Here is an 18078-nt window from a genome sequence, read left to right as displayed (position 1 = left end):
AGCACTAAACTAATAAAATAAACTGGGATATCGGTGTTTACTACTAGTACCATACTGATAAAATAAACTTGGATATTAGTGTTTTCTACTCTCACGAATAACTTAGATCAAATAATCTGGAATATCACTGTTTACTATGAGTACTAAACTGATAAAATAAACTGGGATGCAGTGTTGACCATTGGGTACTAGAATGATCCTAGGGTAGCTGTGTTTACTGCTAGACTTATTAAATTAATTTAGATTACAAGGTTTACTGCTTAACTTATAAATTTACTGTGAATGCAAAGGTTTCTTCTATCTGTTACAAACTTCTATATTAAGTGCAATATTTTTTTTTTTAGCAAACTTGAAGTTAAATAAATTTACTGATTTGTTATAAGAAACTAAGATTGTCTGTATTTCAGCCTCAATACAGTAGAGATGATAGTACCCTTAGTGCTCAAGAAGAAAGTCGGCAAATCAAATGTGAATCTAGTCCACCTACACCACGTTCTTTACGATTAGAACGTGTAGCTGCTGCCCTCGCACAAAGTAGTGATGATTCTTCTAGGTAATATAGCAGAATGGTTTGATAGTTCTACTATTCATTTCTACTGATATTTAAATTGTTTTTCTAGCTTCAAATGTTATATAAATTATATTTAGACATTTATTCACATGACAAGCCCATAATCAAGTCTCTAGACTATTGGATGGCTTGGATATTAAGTGCATTAGACCACATGCACCATTTAATCGGTTATGTTAAAATGGAAAATCGAGACTTTGTTTATTTTTGTAGCAATGACAATTGAGTCTACACTATTGTCAAAATTTCAAACTGAAAATTTCAATATAGTCATTTTTCATTATCTTTTTTAAAACTATTATAGTAGTTAGAACGACCAGCTTTTTTATCTAAATCTTACATAATGCGTCTTTAACAGCAATCAAGGTTTTTGTATCTGTTCTGTCGTATAATTAAATTATAAATTAAAAACTTCCTGGACATTAACATATCAATGCTTAATCGACTGAATACAGTACCCTGTATTAATGTTTACATGCTGCTTTATTTTTCAGTTCTGGTAAATTACACGATTTAACTCAAGGCACTGCCAGTCCATTGGGTAGTATACATAGTAGTCAAGATTCTTTACATAAACATCCCAAAAAGAAAGGTTTAAAAGGTTCTCTAGGTAGATTCTTTAGTAAAAAAGAAAAAAACAAAATGAAACAAGATCATCAGAGAGAACTAGCTGCTGGTATGTACAATATACAATAATATAATAGCATATTATGGGAATTATATACATTATTGCAGAAATAATACATTTTCAGATAATGTTATTACCGTTACAAAAATGTTCATTCTAAAATATAAGATCTCATGGTTTGGTGATGTAGTTCTTTTTTTGTAGACCCCCTCACCATGAGATATATTTCTGTCAACAAATAGAGTTTTTTCAGAAAATGACATGCAAATTTTGCAAGATGTTCTTTTTAGACTCCCTCTACCAAAAGAATCTTAATTTTCAAACAATTTTATCAATTTGCTTTCCCAACCCTCCAGAAATTTTAAAGGCAGCAATAATTCGTAGATTACTACATTAAATGTATGTGAATATTAGTATTTTATTATTTTAGCCTATGAATCGGCCGATGGTTCCGGTGATTCGTTAAGTGTTGGTTTAGGTCAATCAGAATTTGATAGAAGAAAAAAGAAAAAGTAAGTCATTTTCATTAACAAAAATCTTTAAAACAAATTAATGTATACAACTGGCTCTGCTTGGATCTGACTTGCATGTCACCACCTTGGCCATAACAATCTCTGAGAGGTCATACTGCTGCAGAACTGTTATTTATTCTACTAGGGTTTTGACACCCAACTAGTGACAACAATAGTCCTAATTCACAAGCTGTTTCTTACCCTGCATACTGGGTGTATATATCATTATTGAATATTTTTACTTATCTTGTTTCTTATATTAATATATGAATCTTTTTTGTAGGCATGAATTATTGGAAGAAGCTATGAAAGCTAGTACACCATTTGCATTATGGAACGGTCCTACGGTTGTAGCTTGGTTAGAAGTAAGTTACTGATTCTTATTACCTCCCTTTAATCTTCATTGATTCTGGTATATTTGTCTACTATGTGACCTATCATAACCCCTGCTATTCATATCGGTTTGTTACAGATAAATTATTATAGGACTTAACCTGAAATCATTGGGATCTCGTAGTTTGTGATATTCATTGAAAAGTCTTATGTTCCCCCATTTTTGAGGAGTAATTGCTGATCAGGAAACTATTTTTATAGTCATCCTGCAGGAACTCCTAAACAAGGTCATGTGAGCAAATTGGAGGTGTACTATTATTGATAGGTTGTATTTTTTTCAAAAATTGATATGAAAATGGTGGATGTTTTCCGAACAAAATTCTCCCCCAGTATTGTACACAGAAAATAAATGACTAAGTTTCAAGTACTTGACAATATATACTGTAACATTGATGGATGAGGTGCTATTGGTTATTTACAATCTTATTTTAGGTTGGATATCTATTTAATTTATTTATTTTGTAGTTATGGGTAGGCATGCCACCATGGTATGTGGCAGCATGTAGAGCAAATGTTAAGAGTGGTGCCATTATGTCCGCTCTATCAGATACAGAAATACAGCGAGAAATAGGTATTAGTAATCCTTTACATCGGCTCAAGTTACGTCTAGCTATACAAGAAATGGTCAGTTTAACCAGTCCATCTGCTCCAAAAACTTCCAGAACTGTAAGTATCAAATTTTGTTATTGTTTTTAAAGCCATGCTAAAGAGGGCCCATTACTCTCAACACTGAACTGCTTTGAATAAGACATTTTACATGAGCAGTCCTTGAAAATCTCTCAATTTTGGCCTGACAGATGTATCTCAGTTTTTGCATTGTATCAAATAAAATCATACCCAATGTAATTGCATGGTCAAATCATGTCCAATTCAAATTTTTTTTTTTACCAACTTTTAAAGACCGCCAAAGCGCTAATGCCTCCTTAAATAATCGAGTATGGTTTTCTCTTGAATTTCATTACTTAATATATTTTTTTCACTTTTAACACTATATGAATGAAAACTGTAGACCTCCAAAATATTTTAAAAAGAATGATGAAATATTTATTAGATTGGAATTTTTAAAGAATGTTGACCTCAGTGGATTGATTTATTCTGCATTGATAATGGATACCCAAATAAGGAGATAAACAACTATTTTAACCCATTAAATAAAAAAACCCTAAAATTGATTGATTTGGATGTTTAATTGTTTTTGTGAATATTTTTAGACTTTAGCATTCGGTGATATGAACCATGAATGGATAGGAAATGATTGGTTACCAAGTCTAGGTTTACCTCAATATAGAAGTCATTTTATGGAATGTTTAGTTGATGCTAGAATGTTAGATCATCTTACGAAAAAAGATTTACGAGGTCAACTTAAAATGGTTGATAGTTTTCATAGGTAAGTACAGTGGACTCTCTCACATCCGGCTTCTCAATACTACGGCATTCTGTGAAATCATTTTCATGTCCCGATTTATTTCTACCAAAAAAGTTTTGAGTAATCCGTATTCAGAATATTACAAATAACGACATCCAATCTGCAGTCCCGTCACACGATTTGCATTGAATTAACATTGTATAATCCCGCCTTCAATCGTCAGTGTTCCCTTACATACGATTAACAAGCAATCACCAATCAATTATCAGTGAGATTAATACTCATGTCGGTCTTTGTTGATTACCTTGATATCAACATAATGATGCATGAGTGGTTTCAACATCAAAGCCTTTAAACATTCGACACACGTCAGCCAATTCTACAAATCTAGGGTACCGGAGTCTGTCACGGTTTGTCGAATGAGCTTTTAAAGTTAGTAGCGAAAGTACAAGTGTTGATCAATGTGAGATAAAAATGTGAGGGCCATAGCAACGTAAATATTAAATTTTAGCCACCAAATAGATACAACCGAAGAAGATTGTACTTCCGATATTCGAAGATAAAATAGTACTTTCGGTATTGAGTATTCTGTCATGCTATGTAATCGGGCATATTTAAATGATCCTTGTCTTTGTTTCCTCAACTTTCATTAAAGAAATATTAAGTTTTGGTGGTTACACCCCAAATTGTCCTGACTTTGGTCCAAATAAATATTGGTTAGGACAAAATAGCATCAGTTGTCTATACTGTGTCCATGGTCATATAAGATTTCTATGCATATTATGATTGGTGAAAGAAAAAAATGACCTTCACTTTGGGTTGGAAGTATGTAGAATGCCATGTTTTAATTGGCAGAAGGATACAGTCATTGTGTGAATGTTAACAATCAGACAGCCAGTTATACACAATTTCCATTATTTTGTTCTAACCAATATTGGTTGCAGTCAAAATTGAGAAAATTTGGACTGGATCAATTAAGACTGTAATTTCAAAACAAAGTCAACTGATGAAATCTATATATAGCAGCAACAAAATGAAACTATGGATTTTGGGCTGTAACAACACTAAGCTTGCTTGTCCCTTTATTGAAGGGACAAATGCTTAGATGTTAGCTCCATGGTTATTTTCCAAAATAGGGACTTTAAAAAAGTTGCTGATTAAATTTTTGAATCTTTATTTATTTATTAGAACTAGTTTACAATATGGTATAAACTCTTTAAAGAAACTAAATTATGATAAAAAAGAATTAGAAAGAAGAAGAGAGGAGAGTGCAAATGAATTAAAAGGTAGGATTGGGTTTTTGAAAATTTGATATTAGTATTGTAGTCTAATAGTAAGTGCAAGGGGGACTGCACCACACACAAACAACTACAAAAGACAAATCTACAGACAAGACACAATATACAGAAATGAAAGACAACATTGGATCTGGGGGCTAGCCTTAAACATCCACTGTGCTGTACAGTCCCGGGTCTGTAGTTATACAGACTTCACTCAGAATGAACAACTAACTAACTAAAAGGGATTATTTCCCAAACATTGTATAATAATACTAGTGTGAGTCATTATTATTTTACCGTCTCCTCACAACATTCATCCCCCATCTTGAAATAGAATTATATCTTGATGATTTACCATCACCTTATACTCACCTACAAAGCATATGAGCTTTGTGGCCAAATGGTCTAGCATGTGTGCTTTAGATCATAAGGTCTGTCATTTAGTCGAGTGGTGTGATTTCGAATCCCAGCTTGTATGTGACAAGGAGTACGGTCTCGTGGGTTATTTCCTAGTCTTCCTGTTTTCTCCGACTGCTAAGACCCCTACACGCAAGCAAGTTATTGAAATAACATTGAACCATATGTTAGACCAAAAATAACCTAAGTTGTGTCCAGTAAAGATTAATGTTTTAGCAATTTCATCTTGTTTGTGAATTTGGTTCATTGACACTGGGACAATGTAGTGCAGAATTCACCATCAACTTTATATTGACCTTCTACTGATTGTCCCATATCTCTCACTTTGATAATTGTATCTTAATAATATATCATCACCTTTATAATTAATCCTTGAAATTTATATCTCAATGATTAACTTGATAAACCATGTTCATTTTATCATTATGTTCAATCTGGTTTCTGTTACTAAAATAACCCTTGTCTTAATTGTATCTCAATTATTAGCATTACATGTGTATCAATTCATGACTGCACTCTACTGGTAATCCATATTTTTAATTAGGTTTAAGCTGGTTATAGAGATCTGAGTACAGTGTTACTTCTGACATCTGAATACTACAGCATTCTGTGAAATCCGTCATCATTTTCGTGTCCCGATTTATTTTGTTATTACGTAACCCAAAAATTTTGAGTAGTCCAGATTCTGAATATTCCGGGTATTCAAGGGTGCATTATAATAATACTTCTGGTATTGGAAGGTACAATACTACTTCCAGTATAATGCTTCCGGTATTAAGGCAATTAAGTAATCCGACATATTGTATCGATACCTTACGATGTCGGAATTGACAGGGTCCACTGTATATGTATATACATGTATATATATATTACTGTTTTTCAGATGTATTAGTATGGTCTAATGAACGAGTTATAAGATGGTTACAGAATATTAATTTAAAAGAGTATGCGCTTAATTTACATGAATCAGGTGTACATGGTTCCTTAGTAGCTTTAGATGAAAGTTTTGACCATAATTCTATGGCATTAGCCTTACAAATACCTACACAAAATCAACAGGTAAGTAAATTTGTAAAAGAAATTGTAGGCACAGGGACCTTATTTAAAAACTAATTCAGAAAATAATGACTCAACTCTGTTTTGTAGCAATTCATGTATCATTCAACTGGAACACTAACATTTATATTTCACCGAGTCTTATGTCTTTGAATTTTGGTAATAATAATTTGATATTTGCCTGCTTGTTTTTATACTTGTTAAGGTTCATCTTAATCTTATTTACAGGCACGTCAAATATTAGAAAGAGAATTCAACAACTTGTTGGCCATCGGCACGGACCGCCGATTGGACGAGGTAGGTCAGTTATCCAATTTTTATCTTTAGCCTGCTGCCAAATATAGAAATCACTCCTCACATTTGTATCCTTTCTCCAGATTCCTTCTTACAGCTTGGTACTGTGGTATATTAGCCAATCAGGTGATGTGTTACATTGTGTATTTTGGACACAATTGCACTTTCAGTTTATTTTTAAGATTTAATATAAGTATTTTGGTAGGCTTACCAGAGAATAAACAGACAAAAAACAATTGCCAGTATTCTTTATATTTTATTAATGCATATGGTAGCAGCATGGTTGTTGTCATTGTAGTAAATGTTGTTGTATTGTACAACAGTCTTCCATTTATATTTGATTAAAAACAATGTATAAATCTGTGCTAGATCAAATTTAAGCAAATGAATGCTAAAAATTATAATTTATGTCTTAATAAGAACAAAATAAGTAAATTAGATATTTGTCGCAGTCTTGAAGTTTATTAAGATAGTTTCTGATGGCCGTTGATTATGTAAGCCAAAAGTAAAAAGAAATATAAGCTGAACTGAATTAATACTCCTTCTTCACTTACTATTGGAAACCTAATCCCAAAAAAACACTTGATGAAGTATGTTTGGAAGTAGCCACTATAAGTAATTTGAAATAAGTACCCTTAGAAAAAAATGGAGGGGCTAACTTTTTTCTATAATTATCACATCATATTTTCATCATTTAATATTCCTCAGCAGTAATATGTATTATTCATATTTCATTATTAATATTTTGCAATTCATAAATTGCTTGAAAGTGTCAATATATAGCTGCATGTATCTGCTTTTACTCCCATCCACTCCTAATTACTTTTAGTAACATTTTTGAATGATTATTTTTGTTTATATGATATAAATGAGAAATATAATCTATCAACAAGTATTGACAGGCTTTGATTGTCATTTGTCTCCACCAGTCCATTTACAAATTACAGTTCTTCTGGCTCTTACATGCAGAGTTTGTTTATTTATCAAAATTTGTGTTCATATTAACTTTCTTAGAAAAATGGCTACTGAACAGATTCATTTCTGGCCATCAATAAGTAAAGTGACAAATGAATTTTGTCGATATACATGATTTTTGATAAATAAATAAATACAGACTATACAATGTGCATCTGCTCGAAGAGATTATAGTGAATAATTACAATACATTCAAGAGAAATTACTATGATAGCACTTTTAAAGGAGACAACCCTGATTTTACAGGATATCTGTAATACTTGTGTACCGATATGCAAATTTTTAATGCCAAATTACAAAGAAATAGCATCTTTTACGTGCCTGATAGTTTCAAGCTCAAAATATTGAGTCATTTGCGAAAAATATCACTGTGGGTTGCATGCGGTTTTCATTGGATAAACATATTTTAGAGTCTTGTTAAGCAGTTTTATTCAACAAAATACATCTTGAAGAGCTTCTTTTTATCAATAGATTCTTGGTAGATATTTGGCTGAAAATGAATTGTAGTTGTTAAAAAAATTTGTCCTACTTAAATTTCATGTATCAGCCTGATGATATTGTTGATAGAAATATTTCAATATGGTGATCAGTTTTAATTATCTGTAATTAATAAACATTAATTAATTAAATGATGATTTTTAGCTTAAATGTTGATTTTGCCATTATTATTTATTTACAATTAATTTTTAGTTTGAAAAAAGGTCGTGAATGAAACATGCTTTAACTGATAAATAAATGTTGTAAAATTAATCTGAATGTAAATATTTTTTGTATATCATGATTTGATTTAGTTTTATTATTCAAATTATATTCTATTGTCAGTGACTAATATAACCAGAAAAACGGTAGATATACACTACTCAATTTTTTTTTCAAAGTTTGGTGAAAGAATGACTTTTTATAATCATAGAATTTTATGGAATGTGGTTAGGGTTTTCATTTTATTTAAAAAATTAATAGATTCTGGTTGTTTATTTTTAGCTTTACTTATATTTTTGTTATTTTAAATAAAGGCATTGGTAGGTTTTTAAGGGTGTTTTTCAACAAAAAAAATAATAAGAACGTATACATTAAATGCATGGGGGAATATCTATTTTGTATGGTTCTCCTTGGCTAAAAACAAAATTATTTGTTTTAAAATCTGTTTAAAGATAAGGTAGCTATGGTTTGGTAAATAAAATAAAATGTACCAATTGAATCAAAAGTTTTAAACCATATTTCGTGGAATAAACTATAACACGTACTTATGGAAGAACAATTACTGATTTATTTAGGCGACTTTTCGAAAAGAGTGTTCTCTCAATGTTTTCAAGCAAGTACAGTAACAAATGTGTAGTGCATTTATATATAGACAAGCAATAACAACAAATCAGAAACCATGCATGACAACAACAAGACCAAAGGCATGACAACAACAAGACCAAAGGCATGAAAACAACATGATCAAAGGCAAGGTGCATATGAAGGATCTTGTTGTTGTCATGCATGGTTTCTGATTTGTTGTTATTGCTTGTCTATATATAATTGCCCTACACATTTGTTACTGTACTTGCTTGACAACATTGAGAGAAAACTCTTCGAAACGTCGCCTAAATAAATCAGTAATTGTTCTTCCATAAGTATTTGTTATAGTTTATTGCTCTGTCCAGTTACTAAATGCCTCTAAAAGATCATATTTCGTGGACATCATTTTCTGGGCCTTGATCAGGCTGTGTAAAACAAATAAAATAACTATACTGGACTGGAGGCCTACTATGAAGTGAACTTGCTGAAAATATAATTTCAAATGCAATTAATCTAACTCTCTTATAGATGAACAAAATATGATCTGATATTATTCACTCTAAATTTGAAAGTTTTTTTTTTAAAACCAAACTTTGAATTATTAAATAAATAAATGGATAAGTTTGAATCATGATTACCAGTAGAGCAAAGATAATTTGTGCTTGCTGCTTGACAAACAAAATGGTACTTACGCAGATGCATAAACAGGGTAAATTGGGAGTATGTTTATCAATTTAATTACCTACAGCTGAACATAGGATCTTCAACATGGTCCCAGGAAGAACTTGAACACACGTGAGTTTGGGGGTCAGAAAAAATTATTGGTGGTGGATTAGTTTCCCAGACACTAAAGGGTTGACCTGTATTATAGGACCTAATTCTAGTATCTACACAAGTGGTGATAATATTTTTACAATATGTAATGATGAGGATTATTTGGACGGTAGTTGATATTATATGTAATAAACAAAGAATTTAAACATGTGAGTGTCTGAGTATGAGATTGAAATGAATAATGTGTAAGTAATAATGGCAGAACAGCAGGCTAGAGATGATTTCAAACTGATCACATTATAATTTATCATATACTTGTTTTTGTTGCCAAAGAAATATTATATTTCACATTGACATGATTATTTTTGTCTTATTGTCAGTTAGCAGATGCAAAATTTTTCCAGCAAAAATACAATTTTTAAATGTTATAAAATGCAATGGCCATACATGAAGATCGATATGTATTTCGGGTATTTGTACGATTAAAACAAATAAAATACTAGGATTTAACTTTTTTATTGTAAAATTTCAAAACATAAAGCATTCATTTCATAAATCACTTAAACTTCTACAACATCTATCTTATGTTCAGCAGAATGAACGTAAAGCTATGTAAACTTCTATTTACCATCACAAACTGAAGTTCAGTAAAGTCGTGCATCATTACAAGCCACATCATGTTGATCTCAGATTGAAAAGTCAAAGCTAATGGTCATTGTATTTTATAATATTCTGCAGCATCTAATATTACATGTTTTCAAACTATATTCTGTCTTTGTTTTAGGGTGAAGGTGGCAAGTTTAGACGTGCGCCATCCTGGCGCAAAAAATTTAGGACAAAGGATGGCAAAAGTCGTGAAGGTGGGGAGGAGGGTGGTGATACTACAGGGGAAGTTGGAAAACAATCACCCCAACATATACGGCGTAGTGGGACTGATTCCTCAATGTCACGTAGTAGAACGGCAACAACGGAACCAAATTACTGATATTAACTTATTGTGTAGGAATATTAGTTATTTATTGACTACCGTGTGTTATAATCGTGTATATTATGTCAAAGGGATCAAAATGTGTGTTCGGTCACAAATTACGCAAGGTTAGATTCAAATTGCAAGGTTGAAATTGGCTTTGAAATAAGGAAAGTGAATTGTGTATTAAATGTATATGAAGAAAGGAATTCAAGGACAGCCATTGACTGTTGAATATCTGCTACTCAATTAAAAGACAAGCAGATCTGGGAAGAAAGGGAGATAATACTTCAACAGCGAGTCAAACAGTGTGTTCAGATGCCAAAACTATGATGAATAATTACTGCTGTTTACTATCTGTTTTCTTCTCTTTCTTCATTCAATTCATTCCATTTAGCTCTGTTTTAAATGAATGTTTTTTCTACTTAATGACCGATCAACTCATTGTCAATTTCAACACTTGTCAATTTTGTCTTTTAACTTCACCTTTACTTAAAGAATATAAGTACTGTAGTAATCTCATATACATTGTACCAGTGAATGTGTCCATTACTTAATTAAACTCCATTGTATATAGGTATATCATTAACATTATTGTTCTGTTTGTTTTATTTAAATAGTATAATGATATAGGTAGTAAAGATTGTGTTAATTTGAACTCTACCTATGACTCGCATTGTAATTTATAATAGAAGGCCTATTATTCACAATAAGGCCACACGAATTTGATTTTTTGTTCTTCAGGAATACCTGTTAAAATTTTGCTTCTTATTTCTTCAGGAATAACACTAATCTAAAAACCAATAGTACATAAGGGGCTATTTATTTATCAAGACCCTGAAGAACAGATAAGCAAATTGGTTTGGCCTAAGTAGTAGAATTAAATTCAGTGTCCATTGGTTTATATCAGTTCATTTTGGTTTAATAGGCAAATTTTCAGACTAAAAAGTACACCCATGTTACAGCGAAAAGCCATGTAGTGCACTTTTAATTAGTCTTGCAACAGTTAAAAAAAATGGAACCGGTTAATTCTTGTGACAAAATCTAGCTGACACCAGTTAATCCCCGCCCAAAATATGTATTATTAATAATAATAATATCACTTTATTTGGAGTACTAATTTCAATTAATCTCACAGCCATATTGAATAAAATATGGTCTTGTGCAGGGCATCTTGGTACAGTAAAAAGGAAGCGATCTATATATAACGTGACAGTCAATCATAACAGTTTTTATATTGCCTGTCTACCACAATCTGATGTTAAACGCAATGTGCTGTTTATGGCACAGATACAGTTACATCGTGAATCGCCTGTGCATTTAACAATTCGGCCTAATGTTATCAGTTGGTGATTATAAATAATTGTAACATTAGGTCTAGTTTGTGTATCAATCTGTTTTGATTGTGATCACACTAACCTCTTGATGACATGCATATAATTTATTTAAAATTAAGGCCAGTGCTATGCAGAATATGTATTAGAACAGTGTATCTATAACTTTAAAGATTAAAATAAAGCACAGGGGTGTTTTGGGGTTTTTTTGATAAAAAATTAAACCATGAAACGGTACTTGTCTATAGAATCTTGCTCTAAGTGCCTATTTTAAAATCACCTGCCAAATGTTGGTTTATGTAGTGCTAAATACAATTCTAGCAAAGATGATGGTATAAGCTATGGACATATGAAAACAAGCGGACTTAGATTCTGTTTTAAGTACATTTAGTAGAAATACAATGTAGTAACATTATTATTATGCAAATGATGAATAGAATGAAAGATTTCGTATTTGTTATTGTATGATTTTTTACGATTTCCAAACTACTATTAATTATGATTTTAAATAGTGTTGACCTGGTGATACTTTCTTTTGTAATGTTTCTGTGATGGAGTGCTTTCGTTAGAAATATATTCCTTTATAAAAGAACCGAATTCTCCACAAAAAAGTCAATGAAGTATTAAAGTGGAATTTACATTGAACATATCCAAGCCAAAAGCTTATTGATGTGGAAACTATTTTCTGATTAGTTGTCTTAATTTTTCCTTCCAGAATGTTGAAGAACTAAATGCAGACCAAACAAACACTCTCAGTTTCAATATCTTAAAAATCTAATCCATGTGACAATAAATTTCTGAGAGAGAATAATTATGGAAGAACATTCCAAATCCTACTTAAAAAAAAAATAATTTAAAAATCAAAATATATAGCGTTTCAGTGTGGTGTAATATAAACTTGTAATGTTATTAACTTATTGAGTGAATGTGCTGAAATGTGATGTAAATGACAGTATATAATCTCACCCTTGATCCCTGTAACAGCTTCTCTCCCGTCTCCCAAAATATTGCCCCTCCCCAATACCAGAAGAGAACAATATCAATTGTCTGAGCTTTACAATGGCCAGCGCTTGGTTGTGACAATTTATTTAGATACCAAGATTGTGTGTCTTACACGGTTCTGTCCATTTTATCATTTTTCTGTTTTGATTTTTATTCATTTCTTAGAGTGTATTTTTTCATTTGCTTATGTGCAACTTTACAGCAAAATCATTAAATTATGGTTAAAGGAGCAGTTCAAGATATATTTTACTTAATAGAACTGGTTAAGTTGGGGTAAAAAGAATTTTGCAAACCTTTATACAATTCCTGTGTAACACATTCTTTTAGTTTCCAAGTTAGGTTGGCCGGAAGTCCTTTGGCTGTAAGTGCCTTGTTGATACTTACATAGTTATAGTGAAATATGATCGTCACAATTTTAAAGTCATTCATGCAATTGAAAAAATTAAGCAGAATTTTCCAATCGGCTTAATATTTTGATTTGAATTTTTGAGACAGGTAACTTAGGCTATTTCATCACATGTGAAATCGGGGACTGCTCCTTTAATTGTGTCTGTTATTTATTCCAAGATCTGAACAGTTTATGTGCATGTAGGTTTTTAACTCTTCCAAAAATCAGTTTCAATTGCTGTTACATTTCTTTCATCAGATATGTTTATTCAGACAGAAAATATTTCTACCTCTTGATAACAAGGTAATCTTTGCTTTTAACTTATGTATATATACATGAAGTCAAAATTAAGCAAATTTCAAGGGTAAGTTTTTTAAGGAACATTTTTTTGAACTCGTATAAACAAATGAGTATATTTCTTTTGAAGATGTAATACTCGCATACAAATTAATTGAAAACCTTGTGTACAAATAAGAAGTTTTGTATTCTTAAGGGATATTTTTCTACATTGAGTGATATCTCATAAATTTTTCAAATTAACTTTTGATTTGTCATTTACTATGATTTGTGTTTATCTGAATGTTCTACTCTGTCCAAGTGCAATATTGAGTTTGCTGTGTTTTTGTTTTTTTTAATATTTCTAAATTGTTTTCTTCATCTCTATCACTAGATCTTTAATTTTTATAATCAATGTTTCATGTGGAGAGATCTACATTTTGGTATGCTAGTATTTTAATGTTATTTTGTTTACTGGGCAAACAATGATATATAACATAATGTTTATATCTAAAGATACACATTATTAATGTATCATAAGGTGCAAAAACTATGAAAGAAATGATGATGTGTATCCATACACAAACTATACTAAGCAATTTGTTACTGTATTATATTTTTTTGTAAAAAATAAAATTCCATATTCATTTTTGGGTGTAGTAACATAATATTTCATGTTATTATTATGTTAAAATATTATGTTTCATACATAATTCACCACGAAAAATGAATTCACACTTTTGTATTTAAATTGTATTATATTTGTTTATATTATGTATGTATTATCAGAGTCAATAGTTTTAACCTTATACTATGAATAATATACAATATCATTATATAGTTCATTATACAATCTTATACAATTAATTTATATACAACTATTCTGAATATTTTATATTAAATCTATTGCTACTATTGGAAAACAAATCCAAATTTTGTTATTATATTAAATTATGCCCATTCTTTTTATCTTTGTTACAGGTTTTTTGCTGATTTTATCCAATTAAATAGATCTCTTTAATATAAATCTGCATAAAAAAATTTCTGTATAATTTCATAAGAAATTGTATAATAATATCTTTGAAAAATTAATTTGATTAAACATCCAGTGGTTTATGCTTACATATGGCTTTGATATTAAATTGTCAAAAGAATTGTTAAGGCCTTTGGCATTCATGGAGCTTTTTGAAATGAACTCATTTTAAGATGCCTTCATAACAATTTACCTCTTAATTAAATATTATATACCACAGGGAACCTCAAGTTAACGGTATGTTATATACATGTACTCAACTTGAATTATTCTCAAGTTCAACATATTATTATTATTATTATAATAATGAACTATATCATTTATTATTAGTTATTATTATGGCATAATATACCAAATTATTATATAGTTCAATTTACTGTCTCTTTAGATAATCATGTTGAAATTCATTCAATCTTATATTCCCTTGAACTTTCCTAGACATATATTACATAATGACATTAAGCGGGAAAAAATTATTTAAAATATGAGATAAAAAGATCAGAAGGGAATTAATTTAATTCTTTGTTAAAGCGTAAACTTATAATATCTTAAATCAAGTATAAAAGGCTTTTCAGAATGTTCACATCATTTTTGTGCTCCAGTCGATCATTGATCATTATGTAGTAATATTAATAGTTAAAAATATTTGGACCTCATTGTGTATTTCTTAGGTCATTATGCATGCAGTTGAACATTTCATAATGTATAGAATATTGTAAGGCTATATAGAAACTGTGTGTATATCATAATATAACTACTTCAGATAATATATTCAAATAGGAAAATCAGAAAATATTGTATTGTGCCATATTATAATGTATACTTAGAGTGCGTAATATCTGTGTAATTAGTCTCCAAATCATGGTAATCTCCCTCTTCTCTTCTCTCTACATACCCCCCACCCCCACCCCATTTCTACTACATTAAACGATATTGTTATGTTGTGAAATCTCAATGTATGCATGATGATACCTAGGAAGTTATCACCTTATGTTGTTAAAGTACTGTAGTATATATAACATATATTATAATATTGTACATTATGTATTATACTTGAACATATCAATGTTATTTCCTAGTTAATCAAATCCTTATCACATACACAAAATATGCTGTGGCCTTGCAATAACATCATTTTATCAGGAGTGAGCTTGGCTTGTGTCTGTCAAAAGTATAGTTGCCAGTTGAGTACGCAAATTAAGCATAATGATCGGTATTAAGGAATTGTTCCATGGATTTAAATATTCCTGGAACGATACCATCCATTCTCAGTACAAACAAATTGCAAGATTTCTGTGAAGTTAGCAGTTTATTGTGTTTAAAAGCAGACGGAAAGCTTGGTGCTGTTTTAAAAATAAACGCCATCTTGTAATTATATAATTATGTTAATGTTTAATAATAAAAAATGCATGTATGTATGTACCTAAATAATGTTCATGTGTACATATATAATAATAATAATAATAACTGATGGCTCACAACTAAACTTTTGATTGATATGATTATACATACTACTGTGTCAAAGAATTATAATAACATTGATAATTAAATACAGGGGCTGGGGCCCTAGGCTAGACTTCTTAAAGGGGGCAGCAACTTGTAGAGGAGAAATCTTTGTGTGTTTTCTTACCTTGTTAGCATGCATCATCCCTCGGAAACCATCAGTATCTGTATTTTACTTTGAGAGATATATAAGTTGAGCACCTTTCTATTATGTTTGTATTAATAGAGTGTAGAGAATGTTTGCCTACTCAGGGTGTACCATCTCAACAAGTAGCTGTCATCAGATCTTGTGCGTTTTGTTATGTTTTTCCTCCATTTTTACATTGTGTACTGGCATGTTAAGGTCCTATTATTTGGACCACTTGACTGTGACATATTTTTTTATATTGGCTGTTATTTAGCAGATGTCTAGAACAGCCTCACATCCACATTATCAACCATTTAGGATGAAATAAATGATAAGTACAAGGAAATTATATGTTTTATTTTTTCTTTATATGGAATTAATTTCATATACAAAAATAGTGTTTGCCGGTAATAAACAAATAAGTTGAGTGCCAATTTGCTCATATCAGCTTCCCTTGAAATGTTTGAAGGTACAGTATGCTTTTAAAAAGTTTATGGGCCATATATTATAGCAAATTTTGATGACCTGGGCAATAACTATGAAAAATAATCCAGACAAGTCATTGGGTTTCTTGCTGTGTATGAAGGGCAATAAATTACAAAAAAAGTATCAATGCTCCTCATAGGATTTTGACCAGGTTTCAGTCATACAAGTCAATAATCCTGCAAAAATAATTAATGCAGAACTCGTTTATGGTTCCTCCTTTTGACTGGTTTGGAAAGTCAACAAATGAACAATAAAACTTGTGAGGTTTGATTTGGTGCCTTAATTTGTTTTTAAGCATTAAAATGGTGGGCATTCAATGTCATAATATACAGATAATGAGATGGTATGATGTTCCTCATTTTGGGGCTATGGATGGAGCAATACAAGTTAAAAAATTATCGAAAGTTGTGCCACAAATTTTGATCTATTCTTCAGAATACACATTTTACACCACATATCAGCTTTTAGTGAAACATAAATGTTGATCTAATCTTCAGAATGCACACCTTTGAAGGTTTCACCAGTGTCAACAGCGGGATAGAACCCATAAGGCCGGAAGCACCTGGTTAGTGAGAAGTGCCCTAGATCAGTGAGCTACTGTGGCTCCCTGCCGACATAATGATAATAAATAAAAAACAAAATGTGTATATATTAAGAAATACAGCACCAAATCAAAGATTGAGGTTAATGGTAAACTGTAGGGGGGGGGGGATTATCTAGCAGTGGGTGGGACCTACATAAAAACAATGGGGGAGAGGGGGGGGATAAACATCCAAAATCAATTCTTAGCTGTTCAAAAAAATGTCCCATGCATTCCAAGACCAGGAACGAAATAGATGCAGTTCCATCCAAGTCATCAGGCGTCTTTTAATATTTGTGATTTTTGGTGACTTGATACGTTCAACGTCAACGCAGAAATAATTTGTCTTAAGAAGAGTTTTTAAACTCCAACATATTCAGGCAGACAAACTTTTGCACACTGCAGCATCATATAAGATCTCAGTACAAGGACTAGTTACCACACATCACATTGCTGGAAGTCGCATAGAAGTACGGGCCCGATGAACGTTAGTGGGGCAGACCTGAAATGCCCCAAACAGTTCCCATTTACAGACTCCCGGGCCGGTCATCAGCAAGCGCTGCCAGCGCGGAGTTTGCCTTGTAGTGGCCTCCCAATGAAAATTTGACGGCCGCATAATCGCTTGTTCTTGCTATTCCAGCTCGTGAACACAGCAACTTCAAAGGTAGCTGACGCGAATTACATTCCACCCTTCAATCGTCGGAAGAAAATTTTGAAAATTTAACGCGTTTTCCTGCTATATTTCAGCCAGGAATACAGTTACTAAAATGTGTTCCAACAGCCAATCAATAATTTAATCCACGGAGCCGCGAGTTATGGGGGCCTCGCCCTC

The 18078-nt window shown here is 31.4% G+C and overlaps 1 protein-coding gene across 6 annotated transcripts in view; it reads left to right on the top strand.

Annotated features, from left to right (window-relative positions):
* LOC126825605 (liprin-alpha-1) overlaps positions 1–16526 on the top strand; it is a 101168-nt gene extending 84642 nt beyond the window's left edge. For 2 of the 6 annotated variants that reach the window (XM_050555289.1, XM_050555292.1), the window contains 11 exons: positions 408–553; positions 1066–1247; positions 1630–1711; positions 1995–2076; positions 2570–2770; positions 3316–3491; positions 4659–4756; positions 6051–6226; positions 6452–6524; positions 8315–8337; positions 10335–16526. In XM_050555289.1, the coding sequence (XP_050411246.1) occupies positions 408–553; positions 1066–1247; positions 1630–1711; positions 1995–2076; positions 2570–2770; positions 3316–3491; positions 4659–4756; positions 6051–6226; positions 6452–6524; positions 8315–8337; positions 10335–10535 (1440 nt within the window). In that variant the 3' untranslated portion in view covers positions 10536–16526. The remainder of the gene's footprint in view (positions 1–407; positions 554–1065; positions 1248–1629; positions 1712–1994; positions 2077–2569; positions 2771–3315; positions 3492–4658; positions 4757–6050; positions 6227–6451; positions 6525–8314; positions 8338–10334) is intronic. The other 4 variants (XM_050555291.1, XM_050555290.1, XM_050555294.2 and 1 more) reach the window with 3 other exon arrangements.
* The last annotated feature ends 1552 nt before the right edge of the window (positions 16527–18078 follow it).

Source organism: Patella vulgata, chromosome 6, assembly GCF_932274485.2.
Source record: "Patella vulgata chromosome 6, xgPatVulg1.2, whole genome shotgun sequence".
Lineage (NCBI taxonomy): Eukaryota > Metazoa > Mollusca > Gastropoda > Patellidae > Patella > Patella vulgata.
Note: the sequence above shows the minus strand (reverse complement) of the source record. Positions and strands in the feature narration are given on the sequence as shown.